This window comes from Anolis sagrei, chromosome 2, assembly GCF_037176765.1.
Source record: "Anolis sagrei isolate rAnoSag1 chromosome 2, rAnoSag1.mat, whole genome shotgun sequence".
NCBI classification, from domain to species: Eukaryota; Metazoa; Chordata; class Lepidosauria; order Squamata; family Dactyloidae; genus Anolis; species Anolis sagrei.
In genome coordinates, this window is record NC_090022.1 from 17,040,254 (window position 1) to 17,058,240 (window position 17,987).

General features: G+C 43.7%; 1 protein-coding gene across 1 annotated transcript; it reads left to right on the forward strand.

Annotated features, from left to right (window-relative positions):
- The first annotated feature begins 1,641 nt into the window (after positions 1-1,641).
- LOC132765706 (zinc finger protein RFP-like) lies at positions 1,642-11,893 on the forward strand. The gene is made up of 8 exons (XM_067465509.1): positions 1,642-2,049; positions 2,666-2,681; positions 4,993-5,075; positions 5,427-5,657; positions 6,856-6,878; positions 7,197-7,315; positions 9,253-9,285; positions 11,373-11,893. Exons 1-8 carry the CDS (start codon positions 1,642-1,644, stop codon positions 11,891-11,893), a joined length of 1,434 nt encoding a protein of 477 aa, XP_067321610.1.
- Positions 11,894-17,987: the final 6,094 nt, after the last annotated feature.

Below are 17,987 nucleotides of genomic sequence, written 5' to 3' on the forward strand. Positions count from 1 at the left end.
CCTCAGAGGCCTCCTGGGGGCATCCACAGCAAGTCCCCGGCAGCGGGGCTTGGCAGGAATGAACGGCAGCCAGGAGAAATGGGCTATTTGCGCGGAGCCGGTGGAGTTTGACAATCAGCTGATCTCTGTCAAATTATATTTCTTAAAACAAAATGATTATTTTCCAGGCGGAGGAGTCCAAAACAAGAAAAGCGATATAGCAGTCATGCTTAGAGTTAATCGCAGAAAAATATAAAATTAAAACGGAGCCGATCCGCCATCTTGAAGTTTTAGCAGATAAGGGGGTCCAAAATGGCGGTTTCAGTATCCGCGGTTTTAACGACCGCAGATCCAGCCTCCTGAGGGTGCCACAAGGGCATCCCCGGCAGGCTCACGGCTCTCCAGAGCCTGGAAAAGGGTTTAATTTCCTGCAGAGAAGTTTCAGGCAAGGAAAGGACACAAAGTAACAAGCGGAAAAGTTTTAAAGTTGCAAAACTCAAGTACCTTTATTAGGGATTAGTTACAAAGTCAGGGCTTGGGGGGAAAGTAAAAAGGTTGAAAGCAGTTCTAGTTTGAGCTGTTGACTGGGGCACATTCCATCCGTTTTTCCAATTTCTGACTTCCAGGAACTGCGGAACTCTCCGCTGTGGTGCGGACCAATTGCTGGGCGGGGGCTCCCAACATCACTTTCTTATTAATCCAGAGTTAGATAAAGAAGACCCTCCAGCCAGCCTTTCCCTCCCCTTAGTATTCTGGTTCCCAAGGCCACCCCGACCCTAAGATGCCTGCTTATGCCCTACTGATCCTGCTTCTCCCTGGGGCTCCCACCTTCCTCCCTCTTACCTGTCTTTCTCTCCCTGCTGCAACCCAGGGTGCATCTACAGCCCCTTCCACACAGCTGAATAGAATCCCACATTATCTGCTTTGAATTGGAATGTATGGCAGTGTGGACTCAGACAACCCAGTTCAAAGCAGATACTGTGGGATTTTCTGCCTTGATATTCTGGGTTAGATGGCTGTGTGCAAAGGCCTTACACAGTATATTTAATGGGGTTTCACATAACTTTAGCCACCGTGGCTCAATGCTATGGATTCATGGGAGTTGGAGTTTTAGAAGATACTCAGCCTTCTCTTGGTGAGTCCCGTGCTTCGCCAAACACCGGCACTCACCAAGATACACCCCTTTTGCCTCCCAAACTGGACCCTATTATCTCTTAGTTTCCTACCCATCTGTTTTTTTCTTGTTTTTTTTTTTTTTTTTTAGCAACAATGGGGGGCACACGAGCATGCAAATGGAGATAGGCCAAGAGAAAGAATGGGGATATTTGGCCTTTTAGAAAGGCTGGACCTAAGCTGCAAAGGGATTTATAGGTCACAACTAGCCCTTTGAATTGTGCCTGGAAGCACACCAGTAGCCAAAGAAGCATTTCAAAGCAAGGGAGTGATATGCTTAGAGAATAAGTTGCATGGTGCCCAGGAAGGCAGAGAAAGGAAAGGGTTTCATGTTCAGTTTCCCAAAGGGTGAGGCATTGGAAGAGCTCTGACACTGCAGCGCCAGAGGCTGGGCAGAGGTGGAGTCGTCAGCTGCTTTCCGGGAAGAGAAAGTCTGAGAAACGAAAGTAAAACTATTAGCTCTGTCTTGACTCTGCAGCAAGGATAGCCATGGCCTCTGGAAACTCTATGAAGAAGCTCTGTGAGGAACTTGCCTGTCCCATCTGCTTGGAGTATTTCAAGGAGCCTGTGATGATCATCTCCTGTGGGCACAATTTCTGCCAATCCTGCCTGGATCAATGCTGGGAGGAGAAAGAGGCCTCCTGTCCACAGTGCAGGGAGGAAGTGCAAGAAGGAGACGTCAAGCCAAATAGGCAGCTGGCGAACCTGGTGGAGATCGCCAAGGAACTGGGGAGCCAGAAAGAGGAAGAAAAGGGCAAAGTCTGCCAGAGGCACCAGGAGCCCCTGAAACTCTTCTGCAAGGACCACGAAGCCCCCATCTGTGTGGTGTGCGACAGGTCGAAGGAGCACAAAAACCACCAGGTGATCCCTTTGGATGAGGCATCAAAGGAGTACAAGGTAGGAACTGCTAAAATAGAGACTACCCTACAATACAGGTTTGTGGTTAGCTATTCAATATTTTCCACCATGCCAGACTTAGGATAATGGGAATTGCAACCCAACAGCACTTCTCCCAAGAGTGTTTGTACATTGACTCATGGAATGACTAAAGGTGTGCCAATTTTACCAAGCTTGACTTCTAGTAGGTTTTCTGGAAATTTGCATAGAGCCCTTTCATCTTATCTGCAGCTGAGCCCATGAAAAAATAAAGAAATTGCACCCTTATCTCCCACCTGGAGATGGCCCACAAAATTGATAATCTGGCCCAGGTCTTGATATTTGGCAACTCTTTTTCAGACATTCATTTATTTATTTACAGTATTTACATGCCCCTTTTCTCACCCTTGGAGGGACTCAAAGTGGTTTACAAAAAATAATGGCAAAATTCAATGCCTTACATGCATAAACCAAATCATAAATCAAGCAACATATAACTAAGCATAAATTCACTCTCGCCCAATTTACCTGTCTGAACGGATTCTCCCCTATGAACCATCAAGGTTATTAAGATCTTCCGGGGGGGGGGGCTGCTCTCGGTCCCACCTCCCTCATAGTCGTGGTTGGTGGGGACGAGGGACAGGGCCTTCTCGGTGGTGGCCCCTTGGCTTTGGAACTCTCTCCCACTAGAGACTAGATTTGCCCCTTCCCTCCTGTCGTTCAGGAAACAAGTAAAAACCTGGCTATGGAATATGGCATTTGAAGACTGAGGTAATGACTCCGATCACACGGGAGGATGGTAATGAACAATGACTTTTTGACGACCTGACCTATGTATTTTTTTTCTGATGTATTTTTAATGTAATTGTTTTGTATTATGTGGATGCTGTTTTATATTGTTGTAAACTGGCCTGAGTCCCTCTTAGGAGGTGGAGAAGGCCGGTATATAAAAACTCATAATAAATAAATAATTAATAATAAATTCAGTAAGACAATTCAGCCTAAGAAAAGAGGATGTTTAAAACATGAAACATAAACATTAAAACACCTAATAATAACATTAAAATCACATGATCCAAACTTGTAGCCCAGGCCATTCCAAATGTCGATTGCACATACTCCATATTTTCGTCTTGTACGGCGTTACTTTACTAGTCAAAAGCTTGGTTCCATAATCATGTCTTTGTTCTCTTTCTAAAGGCTAGGAGGGAGGGTGCTGATCTAATATCACTGGGGAGAGAGTTTCAGAGTCAAGGAGCCACCACTGAGAAGGCCCTGTCTCTCATCCCCACCAACCACACTTCCGAAGCAGGTGGGACTGAGAGCAGGGCTTCCCCAGATGATAGTAACCTATGTGATGGTTAATAGAGAGAGATACATTCGGACAGGTAAGCTGGGCCGGAATCGTATAGGGCTTTATAGGCTAAAGCCAGCACTTTGAATTGTGCTCAGTAACACTGGGACCAGTGGAGATGGCATAACAGGGGAGTTGTTTGTTTGGAGGATCTAGCAGGGGAGCGCAGCTATCGTATACCTGGGACCGAAGACTGGAAACCTCGGTACACTCCTTCAATCCCTGGGATGTTGTCCTCTTCCACCAAGTGCTCAGCTTCGGGAGGAATGCACATGGAGCAGTGAGGGAGGAAAGGGACACCCGCCTAGCCAGCCAGATCAGCTGAATCAACCCTGGCGATCAATGGGGTGACAGATGGTGCACCAGATCCCCCTCACATCCAATAGTTGTGTGCTCCCTGTACGCTGCTCCGGTGAGAAACCTGGCTGCTGCCTGTTGGACCATTTGAAGCTTTCAAACAGTCTTCAAAGGCAACCCCACATAGAGTGCATTGCACTGCAACAAGAGCATGGATCACTGTGGCCAAGTCAAACTTCCCAAGCTACCAGCACAACTGGCACACAAGCTTTAATTATGCAAAAGCTCCCCTAATTTCCACAGAGACTTCTTTATTTCCATTGAAACCGCCTCGAAGATTAAGATCGTAGATTAAGAACGTATCTCCCCCTATTAATCACCACAGAGATTAAGATTAGGGAGTTCTTGCTCTCAGTCCCACCTTCCTCAGAAGCATGACTGGTAGGGATGATGGACAGGGCCTTTTCAGTGGTGACACCTTGGCTATGGAGCTCTCTCCCCAGTGACATTAGATCAGTTCCCTCCCTCCAAGTCTTTAAAAGAAAAGCAAAAACTTGGATTTGAGATCAGGCTTTCAGAGAATTGTGCAGTGCAATAACAGATTTGAAATATGTGCAATGACTACAGAACGTCTTTGGACATTAATAGATCTCTTTTCGATATGCTATGCGTTTTCTTTATTTCAAAAGAAGAACAATTTGATGTTGTGTGCCTTCAAATAATTTCTGATCTATAATAACACTCTCATAGGGTTTTGTTGGCATGAGTCATTCATGGGGTTTTGTGCCTGACCTATGGGGTTCCCAAGGAGGTCCTACAACTGGGTCTTTGTGACAGAACTTGTGCAAATCTAAGCAACTAGAGATCCTTTGGAATAAAACGGTATATAGGCTTTCCCTTCTTCAGCATCTTGGAGGCTCGTGCTTGGTTCCAGCCACAGGGGGGTGCTGTCACTCAATCTCCCTGCCAAAGAGCTTTCCTTGTAAACTTCCTGCTTGAACAATAGATGAATTTTTTCTGGCATTTCCTTATGGGTGCCTTTAAAATACCTCCTTGCTTTTAAACTGTACCCATTTATCTACTTACATGTTGCTTTCAAACTGCTAGGTAGGTGGCAGCTCGGCTAAAGGTCAGGAGCTCATCCTGACCCGGGCTTTCAACTGTCAACCTCTTGATCAACAAGATTTACTGCAGCTGGTGTTTTAACCTGTTGTGTTAAAGCCCAGCCCTCATTGCTAGGCATTTTATTAGAAAAACTGTAAACCTTACACAAAAGAAGTGAGCAAGTACTTTGTCTTCCTCTTTAGGATCAGATTTGCTGGAGACTCTGAAGAAGGAGAGAGAGAAAATTCTGGCCTACAAAGCAGATGCAGCGTGGGAAAGTCAGGATTTGCTTGTAAGTGACATTCCTACTGGAAAATGGGAAAGTATGATCTCTCTGAGTGTGAGTCTGGATAAACAGGGAAGAAAGTGCTTTGCCAAAAATACTCATCATGTATAAAGTCCTAATAGCCTACAGACAGTATTGAACCAGATTCATTCCAGTGGTGGGCCCTTGCCAGTCTTTTTGCAACACTTTTTCTCCCCAGTTCCTTGGTAATCTCCACCAGGTTCATCAGGTGCGTATTTGGCCTGACGTCTCCTTCCTGCACTTTCTCCCTGCACTTTCCAAGGGCACGTGGAGAATTCAGTTCTGCGACAGTTTCTTTCTGCCTCTCACTCCTGTTTCTCCTTTCCTTTATTCTAGGAGAAAACCCAGAGAGAGAAGGAGAACACTGTGGCTGCATTCAGGCTCATGCATCAGTTCCTTGAAGAACAAGAGAGGAATCTGCTGGCAAAAATGGAAGAGGTGGAGAAGGAGATTTCAGCCAAAGGGGAGGAACATCTGACCAGACTCTCTGAAGAACTCTCCTCTCTCTCGAAACTCATCCAAGAGATGGAAGAGAAGCATCAGCAGCCGGCAAGTGAACTCCTCCAGGTAAGGCCCATATTGTCCCCATGGAAGAATGAGACAGTGACACCTCAGCTTTGTCATGGTTCAATGTATACAAATTGGGAATGTTCAGACAGGATATTTATAATCCAGGAACGAATATGACAGTCTAAGATCCATAAGTTTAGTCACCAGTCTGTATGGAAGAAATGTGTTGAACGCAGAACTAAAGTGTGCAAAAGACATCCTGCTTTCCTCTCTCGTATATATATATATGTGTGTATTTGCCTTTTTAAAATGCAGGGATTTCTCAACTGCACAAAAAAAAATTAAAATGAAGGAATAGCAATGGTGAAGAAAGGTGAGTTGACAAGGGTGTTTAGATGTATGGTCACTGGACCATGAACTGCACAATTGAAAACAACTATAATGTCTGGGTTGTTGTGTGTTTTCCAGGCTGTATGGCCATGTTCCAGAACATGGCTGCACTGCCTGGAAAACACCCAACAACCCAGTGATTCTGACTATGAAAGCCTTCGACAATAAACTGTAATGTCAAAGTTGCGCAACCTGGTATGTACCTCCTATCAGTGATAACATGGCTGTAGTGGAATACCGAGTCCACGCAATACAATCGTTCGATCTAACTCTGGTCCTGATCTCCACGCAGCAGCAGGGCATTTAATCATTACATTTGGCCCGGTCTTAGATTTTTAATTGCGTCGTGGTGTTATTGCTTAATGTTTATTCTTATTGTTTAATGTTTGTTGCTTTGTTTTATGAGTTTATTTATTGTTGTATTTGTTATACTGTAGTTTTACTGTTGTATTTGGCCTTGGCCTCTTGTAAGCCGCACTGAGTCTTTCGGGAGATGTTGGCGGGGTATAAATAAAGGTTTATTATTATTTATTATTATTTTGGAAACTCTGCCAAAAAAAGTTTGCAAAACCATGGCATTGAAGTAGATGACCCATTTTGTAAATCTACCCTTCTTTGTGGAGGCAAAGCTTTACTTCAGGGCCACGGAGCTACAATGAGTTAAACCATTGCGCCAGCTGAACTGTTGACCTAAAGTTTTGAATCAGTGAAATGGGGTGAGCTCCCATCTGTCAGCCCCAGCTATGGGTGAACATGATTAAACCATGATTTTAAAAAGTTAACTAGAAACATTACATGTTTGTAAATATGCACATAATCTCACTGCAAATGCCTGTCCTGAATTCTTTCTTCTCTTCATTTACAGGACATCAGAAGCTTCTTACAGGGGTAAGTTACTCTCCCACAAAAGCTTGGACTTGCATGTGAAGCACATCCCTCTCCTCTTGCAGAAATGGGTGTCTGGGGTTGAATGGTGGTGTTGGACCTGATGCCCTCTGAGGCCCCTTCCAACTCTGTGATCTTGTGGGTATGTTTCTACACCATGGAATTATAGTAGTTTGGCCACCCTTTAACTGCAATCACTGCAGAGAAAGCAAAAGGCCTTGCAAAACAAGTCCAGGCATCAAGCCATGACAGCCAAAGTGGTGTCAAACAGCATTAATTCTATAGAAGATGCACCCTGTGATATTTTTCTTTTTCCTGCAGTTATAATGAAAAGGAGGAATTTGAGACCCCTGTGGCTTTTCCTCCTGCTCTCAAATGGAAGATCTGGGACTTCTGTGATATAAATCCCTTTCTGGAGGGTGTCATGAAGCAATTCAGAGGTAAGCGTGATTGTCTACAAGGACTTTCAGGGAGATGTAACACTGGTTTGAATGGCACTGGGAAAGTTAAGGTAAGGAAACAGCCAATTTTATTTTAAACTTGAAACAAAACTATATTTTGTCTATTCTGTTCTATTGTTTTTTTTAATTTTTATGTCATGTGTGGATTGAAATTTCAGTTGTGAAGCTAAATGAAATATACATATAGAATTCCCTGACCAACTTAAACCTGTTCATGTGCCTCAGGGATCATCAACACGGTGGAATTAATACTGTTTGATACCATTATAATATGTATGGCTGAACGCTATGGAATATTGGGAGTTGTAGTTGGCGAGGCACCAGCATTATGTGGCAGAGAAGGCCAAAAGACATTGTAAAACTACAACTCCATTGATTCCATAACATTGAGCTGTGGCATTTAAACTGGTGCCAAACTGCATTCATTCTATAGTGTCAATGTGTCTTCCAATTACATTGCACAAATGTATACATACGCACACACCAGATATACCATGAGATTTCTTGCTGGTGTACTAATACAATCAGTATTAATGTATTAAATTATTTGTACCTTGAATTGTATTAAACAGACTGAAATTCTTTAAATAGATCAACAAGGAGAAATGTTAAAACCATCTGAAGCCATGTGTATACATATTGTGGAATTTGGTCCTGAGGATTTTAAGAAATGTTTTATTTTGTCCAAATGAAACTAGTGTGAGCCTAATACTTGGAGAGGCATATGTATGTAAGTAGAGGGGCTCCTTCAAGATCCCAAGGCTTTTAAGGGGCATTAAGGCCCCATCTACACTGCCAAACAAAATCCAGATTATCTGCTTTGAACTCGATTATATGGGAGTGAAGATAATTCAGTTCAAAGTAGATAACGTGGATTAACTCCTTTGATAATCTGGAATATATAGCATGTAGATCCACCCTAAATGTCATGGCAAGCATTGTGATACTCCTTTTCTAATGTGACCTGGGGATAGATCTATTGACCAGCCAACACCTGAGAGAACCTTATGGTGTGTTAAGATTAATCCCTTTATGTCCACCGGAGCCAGGCCATTAAACCCATTTGTCCAGTGTGACTCTATAGCCAACCTCTATCAGGCATTGGCCTGGTGTCACGCTGGAGGACCTAGTGATCCCTAGAGAGGTGTTCTCTGTAGGAAATTCCAGGTCTTCTAGATTTTTCTCCCATTGACATTAACCATTTAGTGCAGTTTGAAGCGAGCTTCTAACCATGGTGGCTAAACAAGAAACTCCTACAAAAGTGTGTGAAGGAAAGTCCATGTGCATCTGCACCCTGTCATTTGAGCAATCACCATCAAAATGGTTCCACAATCTCCTATGAAATCTCCAGTTTATTGAGGAAAACTGGAGATTTCATAGGAAACTGTGGAACCAATTGACTTAAGTGGCCAGGACGGATGTCCGCTGTAAGAACACTCTTTGGAGGTAGCTGACCATGGAGTCATACTAGAAAGCCTGGTGATTCCTAGCGAGAGCATTGTAGTCAGTCCACAAATAATGAAATCTACTGGTCTTAACTTCAGTCTGAGAGTTGGCTGGCATTTCTAGATAGCAGCCTTCATTGTTTCATACACTGAGACATATCTAAGTGATGAAGGAGGTAGAGCTCTCTTTCCTGCAACCCATCCTTTGTCACCTTCCAGTGTGAACTAAGAAAGAGTGGCCCCTTCCACTCAGTCACTTTTGTCCAAAGTTTACCCTGATATACTGCTATGGAGACTGCACATTGCGACATTGCATGTCAATGCGGTGATGCACATTGGACAACCAATGCCACCATTCCTGAATGAGGCATAACTATATCGGTGAAGGATCTCAGCCAACTTGTTGTTTCCGCCTGATTTCTGAGAGTCACCATGTCCTGCTAAATCTCTCTCTTTCCTTTCTCTCTTTAGACTCCCTGGAATCTGGTCTTCAGCAGCAAAAAGGTAAACTGGAAAGATTTTCTTCAGAGGGGGTTTGCCATAGCATGCTCTCTGAGGCAGGATAGGGTCCCTGGTCTCCAAGAGCCCTAGTCCAACTCTGGGTCATGCTGGTTCAAATTACAATGGTCTTTACTCATCTTGGCTTTTAGGGAGGAGTCAGGCTTGAGTTAGCTGTATTTATTTTTCTTTTTGGACTCTCCTAAATATTTTTACTCAGCCTTAACCATGATTCCACAAATATATAGCAGAGCCAACCAAACTAAACCAACCAACCAATCTCCCTATTTCTCAGGTGACATCTACACCTTAGACTGAATGTGGGTTGATGCCACTTTAACTGCTATGGCTTAAAGCTATGGAATCCAAGGAGTTGTATTTTGGTGAAGCATCAGCAGAAGGTTAAAAACTTGTGAAACTACAACTCCCAGGATTCCACAGCATTGGCCATGGCAGTTTTATACTGCAGTAATTCAACAGTGTAGATGCATCCCTAGATGAGTTTAGATTTTCTCATGAATAGCAGAACCTCCTTGGTGAATTTCCTATCTTATTGTCTTTAGAAATAATCCTGCATCTTACTATGCCCCACAGTCTAAGCCTGGGGCAACAGTGGAAGGCTAGGAGGGCATATTGGCACTCCAAGGGACTTTAGAGGGAAAATAATACTTTGAAAAGAAAATTGCAAGAATGTGTTTTGATCCTAAAGAGCCCAGAAAGCCTCCAATTGGATAAAATCCCCTCGTAAAGGTTGTTCTGTATTTTAAAAAATGCTGGTGGGAGGCGGTCCACAGATTACAAAAATAAGCCACCCAGTGTGGGTATCATTATAAAAAGCCAGGTGGGGGTAAAAAGGCCTAAGTTTAGAAAAGTCCATTTTTGAGAACTCTCAATGTTCCAAAATCCTGCAACAATCACAACCACAGGGCTTGTGTAATCCCAAAAACAATGTTCTCACATTCTGCTCACATCAGGCATGTAGCTGGGGGGGGGGGGGGGGGTGCTTGAGGGGTTTCAGCCCCCCCCCCCCCCCGAAATTCTCATGGTGGTCCGCGAGAAGGCCTTACTGGTACATTATTTAAATTGTTATGTTTATTCATATCATGATCTGATCATAATGCTCACTATATCCCATATGCATGGAGGTATTGGGGTAATGATACAAAAGGTTTGCTAGGGTAGACCCTCTTTCACTCAGACTCAGCCCTCCCCCTCCCTGGAATCAAACTCAGCTCCCCCCGAATCAAAATCCTGGCTACAGGCCTGGCTCACATCAATATTTATTAACAAACAGATCAAATAAAAATGACATCCAAAGGAAGCTCAAATCTCTAATATCCCATAGATTTTTAAAAAATAACAACCAGCACCCAAGATTGCCCATTTTAATGACAATAAACAATAATGTCTTCATTTTTATCTTTTAAAATCAAATTTTAACACAAAAAAACACAAATAAAAAACAAAATAATCTGGATATATGTACCCAAAATTCTCAGCAAAGTGCTCTTGAATTTATTTTAGCTTTGTCATATCATTAGTATTCATGCCAGTCATACCTCAGATTATGTCCTTCTAAATTAAACAATTTACTATGTCAGACCAATGCTGCAAAATGTTTTAGATCTGAAAACAATAGTTTTCTTCTAATGAAAGTAGTTATCATTAGCTAGGATACAATAATATTGCAATATCAAACAAGAAGTCCAAATCTCTTTCTTTCCCCATACCATTGAGAAGAAGATGCGTGATGGGGAAGTGTCATTGCTGGCAGGGCGCAGGGTGAATCAATGACACAAGGTCCCTCGTGGGTTTCATGGCTGAGCTGGGAATCAATCCCTGGTCTCCAGAATCAAAATCCAGTGCTCAAATCACCAGACATTCAAATATTAATCTTATGAAGAAGGGATATAATGTAACATTGAACCTATCTAGATTTGAAGAAACAAGGGAGGATTTCCCTGTCATTTCATAAGAATGCAAGATAGAAGCTGAACCCTCCAGCAATTTCCATTTAACTTCTTTCTTTCTTTCTTTCTTTCTTTCTTTCTTTCTTTCTCACTTCACTCCTGATCTGTTTCCACCACCAACAGCACATGTGATTCTGGATCCCGACACAGCCCATCCTGTGCTCATCCTTTCTGAAGATCACAGGCATGTGACATGTGGAGAGAAATGGCAAAATCTTCCTGACAATCCTGAGAGATTCACTCACTATCCTTGTGTGCTGGGCCAAGAGGGATTCACAGGAGGCAGGCATTTTTGGGAAGTCCTTGTGAAGAGTGGAGAACAATGGTCTGTGGGAGTTGCCAGAAAGTCTGTGCTGAGAAAAGACTTAGTCCGCTTTGGTTCTTGTGCTGGGGTCTGGCCAGTGGGAAAGAACAAGAGTGACTACTGGTCCTCCCCTGAAAAAGATGTGTACCTATATTTGACTCTGTGTGAGGAGCCCAAAAGGGTTCGGGTGACACTGAACTATGAAGGGGGTCGGGTGGCCTTTTATGATGCTGACTCAGCAGCCCTGATCTTCGAATACCCCCCAGCCTCTTTCTCAGGAGAGACCCTCTTTCCCATCTTTGCTGTGAATAAAAAATGCCAACTGAAGCTCTCTCCCTAAGGATGACTGCAATGTCCAAAGCAGCTGAGATGCAAGAGGAGCTTTATCTCCATAGATCTGGGACTATTCATTCTCTTTCCTCTCGTTGTGGATTCCTCCTGCTCTCTCTTTACATATTTGCCAGAAAGGGACTGGGAGGCTGTAGTGTGAATGATGAAGGCTTTCTGCACCACCCATGGACCATTCAGGGCAGGCATGTAGCCGAGGGGGGGGGGTGCTTGAGGAGTTTCAGCCCCCCCCCCCCCCCCGAAATTCTCATGGTGGTCTGCGAGAAGGCCTTACTGGTACATTATTTAAACTGTTGTGTTTATTCATATCATGATCTGATCGCCAGGCTCAATATATCCCATATGCATGGGGGTATTGGGGCAACGATACAAAAGGCTTGCTAGGGTAGACCCTCTTTCACTCAGACTCAGCAACCCCCCCCCCTCCCCAATCAAACTCAGCCCCTCCCGAATCAAAATCCTGACTACGGGCCTGATTCAGGGACTTATTCCCTCTGGAAAGACCAGCAACAATGACAACAGCAAAGAGGGAATAAAAGACCCAAGTTCATATTTAGTGAGTAATTCCACAGTTCCTAACAGCTGGTAGGCTGGCTGGGATTTTTGGGAGTTGAAGTCCAAAACACCTGGAGGCCCAAAGGTTGGGAACCACTGATCTAACTGTTGTTGTTGTTCATTCGTTCAGTCGTCTCCGACTCTTCGTGACCTCATGGACCAGCCTACGCCAGAGCTCCCTGTCGGCCGTTACCACCCCCAGCTCCCTCAAGGTCAGTCCAGTCACTTCAAGGATGCCATCCATCCATCTTGCCCTTGGTCGGCCCCTCTTCCTTTTGCCTTCCACTTTCCCCAGCATAATTGTCTTCTCTAGGCTTTCCTGTCTCCTCATGATGTGGCCAAAGTACTTCAACTTTGTCTCTAGTATCTTTCCCTCCAGTGAGCAGTCGGGCTTTATTTCCTGGAGGATGGACTGGTTGGATCTTCTCGCAGTCCAAGGCACTCTCAGCACTTTCCTCCAACACCACAGCTCAAAAGCATCGATCTTCCTTCGCTCAGCCTTTCCTAAGGTCCAGCTCTCACATCCGTAGGTGACTACAGGGAATACCATGGCTTGGACTAGGCGGATCTTTGTTGCCAGTCTGATGTCTCTACTCTTTACTATTTTATCGAGACTGGACATTGCTCTCCTCCCAAGAAGTAAGCGTCTTCTGATTTCCTGGCCACAGTCTGCATCTGCAGTAATCTTTGCACCTAGAAATACAAAGTCTGTCACGGCCTCCACGGTTTCTCCCTCTATTTTCCAGTTGTCAATCATTCTTGTTGCCATAATCTTGGTTTTTTTGACGTTTAGCTGCAACCCGGCTTTTGCGCTTTCTTCTTTCACCTTGATTAGAAGGCTCCATCTAACTGTAAACATCAATATTCAAGAATATGACTATGTGATGCCTTTTTATGTGTATCTGCACCAGGTGAAATCAATTGCAAATAACTTGATTAAAAGTTTAAATAATTTTAAAGCATCCTGCAAATTTCTTGGGAAGAGCGCCCACATTCCAGAAGACGCAAAGACCTCCAGCATTGAAGCCATGATCCTCCATCATCCACTTTGCTGGATTGGCCACACTGTCTGAATGCCCAACCACAGTCTCCCAAAACAGTTATTTTACTTTCAGGTCAGGAATGAATAACAGAATGGCTATGGACAGCAAAAGAAATTTAAACATGGGATTAAAGCCCACTTTTTTTAAATGATGGAATATACACAGAACTGGGAAGCCGTGGCCCTCGAGCATTTGAACTGGAGGTCAGCTGTTACCAACAGTTCTATGGATTTTGAAGGCCTCTTCAAAGTAGTGGGCGAAAGGGGAAAATGTGCCAAGAGGAAGCTGCTTCCTGGGGAGGATTTGGTGTGACTTCCTTCCTTTTCTACCACTGGGAAACTCCTGTTCAATCCCTTTCACTGCAAAATACCTCAGAGCTTAGTTCTGCCCACCACATTATCTAACACATACATAAAAGCATTCAAACAGATTGTATGGAATGCAGTACATATGAAGGGGCTCTAGGGTCTTAGCAGACCACAAGGTGAACACGAATCAAGTGTTATAAACCAGCTAAAACAAGCCAATGTGATTCTAGATCGCATCAATAGCACCATAGTATCTACATTGAGGGAAGCAATAGTACCACATTCTTTTGCTCACCTGGAATATTGTGTCTAGTTGTGTATTCCTGCATGGGAGGATGAAGTTGGGACTGGATGACTCTTGGGGTCTCTTTCATGATGCTATGGTCTTGTCTCATGTCTTTCTGCCTGACATTCACAGAAAGGGCTAAGCCTGCATGAGAGAGCATAAAACGAGCTTAGTCCTACTAATAGCACTGTATATTGAATGTTTGATGTGAATGTCCGATAGATGCCTTTTGGGTTTCCTCTTATTTGAGGAAACCAGAGAGGGGCAATAGAGGGCTAATAAGCAAGAAGAAACAACTTGACAAGGAAGACAGATAACAGCTGCTGCTTGTGAGAAGATTGCTAGTGAAAGGAAAACTGATGAGGCTGAAATTCATTTCCCAAAGACTAACACAGGTCAGTCTGATTCCCAACAGATGCTAGTAATTTAGAAAAAAATCAGAAAGTGGATAAAAGGTTTTTATTCACATAGAACTTCTTACACCTTTTTCTGAATAATAAGATTGACTAAAAGAAGTTGCGCTGGGGAATGTAGGGATTCTTAGGGCACTTCCACACAGCTCTATATCCCAGAACACCAAGGCAGAAAATCCCACAATATCTGCTTTGAATTGGGTTATCTTAGTTCATACTTAGATTAAGAGGGATTTTTCTGCCTTGATATTCTGGGATATAGAGACTTTCGAGAGGTCTTCTCCATAGGAATCTCTAGTGCCCTGGCATGACTCTACAGCCAACTTCTTGGAGAGGTTTCCAATTGAGTCACACTGGAGATCTGATAGTGATGAGAAAGATACATGTTCTCTGGTTCTCAGGAGTGTTCCTATTCAAATCTTTCTTCCCATTCTTTTTGGGCAGTTTTGCCTAAACTACACGTAAACATACATGCACAATACAATCATGGCTGTGAAATCAAAAGTGGTAGAAATGTACCGAATCTGACTCCAGTTTCAAAACAAAATGTTGTATTATTAAATGCCTAGTTCATTGCATACACTCAGCTTTCCCTTTGCTGGAGTTTGGGGTGCAGGGATCTATGAATATAGGAATGCTGCAAATAAAAAAGCTCTTTTGTAAACCTAGATAACACCTTTCAAGTAATCTCTAGGTCACCTGGAGAACTTTATGGTCAATGTCAACTGGAGGACCTAAAGATTCTTACAAAAGTCTTCTCTCTGGCAATCTTATGTCCTCCAGTGAGGCTTTGTGCAGCCTGCAATGGAAATTCAGAATTGCACTGGATGACTTAGGGATTCTGTTCTGTTGCCGCTGGGCTTAAAATGAAGTGCTTTTAAGACAGGATGTGCAACTTGAGCCCAACGGGAAGCCAGGGGGCCTGAAGAGAAGCTTTTAGAGATTTTTCCCCCATAAACAGTCTTTAGAGGGCTTGAGTTTAAATACAACAAAGTATTTTATTGGTGAACAATCAACAGAAACTTCTTTTGTCTTCAAAAGGTTAAACCAATGCTTCCAGGCTTTTGTGCAACTGGTGGCTTCTAACTGTTACTTTTACTCTCAAGGAAAATCCCTTTCCAAACTTCTCCCAGGCTAACTGTGATCCTAAACCTAACTGATGTGGATCCACTACCGGGCTGAACTGCGTCTCAAAACCGAGTGAACCTACCAGTAGGCCTGTAGTTACTTAGCTGGAGTTCTTGATGTTTAAAGCTGTTATTCCCTCTGAAATTCCTCAGGGCTGTAAGGCTGTTTCCCTGGGAACCTTTGGGAATCTTTAGATGCTCTTAAGACTGTTCTCCTCCGGGAAGTCTTAAGGGTTGAAGCCTTTGTACAGGAGAAAAGTCTGAACACGTCCTGTAAATTGACTTTCCTTGCTGAGACTGACTGAAAATGGCTCCCTTCCCTTCTTAGTTGTCCTGAACAGGGGGCGGAACCAAACTTAACGATGATGGACAGGGGGCCTGCCCTATAACTGCAAACTTTAACCCTTCTGCAGAATCCCAAGCCTTGGGCTGCAAACAAACACTTAATACAAGGCAAATAAAGTGGGAGCTTCTGGTACAGCTGTACCAGCACAGATTCTGTGTGACTTTCCAACTAATTTTAGTTTCCATTAAAACAAATGCATTGGGCAGTAAAAGGATCAAACCGGAAACAGATCCTATGGAATGGATCTTATAAATTCAGCCTCAATCTATCCCCTGTAGTGCAGTCTCCTCCTTTCCTTTTTTTTCTCAGCGTTTAATGGGATACAATCACAAAGGTGCATGGGGATGCAACAATGCAAAAGGTTGCTTTCAGTAGCATAGTCAAACGGGAAGCAATGTGCAAAGCAGACTTGCAAGATAGCCTATTAAGAATGAAGACCCTTTCAGCTTGTAAATGTAAGTGTGTGGAAGAAGAAAGTAAAATAGAAAATCACTTCCACCTGGACCACTGCTTTTCCTTATCTGTTAAAGGCACATATATCACTCCCATCAGAGGCGTCATTTTGACACTGCCATCTTCTAGCTTATACTGTTCCAGCATCTGGTTTCCTCCAGCAGGGCCAACAGGTAATATTAACCTTCCAGGCTTTAACTGATCGATAAGTGCTTGTGGAACAACTGGTACGGCTTAGTTACTTAGGCAATCCCTTGTTGTCCAAGTAGGATTGTCTTCCAAGATCGGTGTACTGGTGGTGGATCCGTAGGTGACTGTGGAGCCCTATTCTTGATCTGCATCTTCTCCCACAGTGAGGGCATTGGTTTCCCGGTGGAAGGCAGTCCCAGTCAGGGTTGGCTTGATGCGCCTTCCTCTTGGCATGTTTCTCTCTTTCGCCCTCCATTTGTGCTTCTTCAAATTTTATAGCACTGCTGGTCACAGCTGACCTCCAGCTGAAGCGCCCAAGGGCCAGGGCTTCCCAGTTCTCAGTGTTTATGCCAGAGTTTTTAAGGTTGGCTTTGAGCCCATCTTTAAATCTCTTTTCCTGCCCACCAACATTCCTTTTTCCATTCTTGAGTTCGGAGTAGAGCAACTGCTTTGGGAGACAGTGGTCGGGCATCCAAACAATGTGACCGGTCCAGCATTGATGGCGGAGGACCATCGCTTCAGTGCTGGTGGTCTTTGCTTCTTCCAGCACACTGGTGTTTGTCCGCTTGTCTTCTCAAGAGATTTGCAGGATTTTTCGGAGGCAACGCTGATGGAAACGTTCTAGGAGTTGCATGTGACGTCTGTAGATAGTCCACGTCTCACAGGCATATAGCACAGTTGGGAGAACAATAGCTTTATATAAACAAGCACCTTGGTATCTCTATGGATCCTGGTCCTTAAACACTCTCTGCTTCATTCAGAAGAATACTGCACTCACAGAGCTCAGGCGGTGTTGTATTTCAGTGTCAATGTTGACTTTTGTGGAGAGGTGGCTGCCAAGGTAGCGGAAATGGTCAACATTTTCTAATGTTACACCATTAAGCTGTATTTCTGACATTGGATAGCGATTGGCTGGTGACTGCTGGAAGAGCACTTTGGTTTTCTCGATGTTCAATGACAGGCCGAGCTTCTTGTGTGTTTCTGCAAAGATGTTTAGAGTGGCTTGTAGGTCTTCTTCTGAATGCACACAGACAACGTTGCCATCAGCATATTGGAGTTCTATAACAGATGTTTATAAGAGATGTTGCACATTACATGTATAGGCAACAGGTTTGCAGCAGCTCCTACGTGGATAGCATCATATGGTGCTTCATTTGGACAGTCCATCTCCCACAATCAGTTTTACTCTACCTGAAGATTGCAGCAGAGGATCATCCTTTCTAACATTATTTATTGAATAATCTACTAGTTCTTTGATTTGATCAATTCCTACAACCTTTCCCTTGGGACCGACCATCCGTGCAAAACATGCAGTAAGAATACCACTTCCAGATCCTACATCAAGAGCTTTGGCACCTTCATGTAA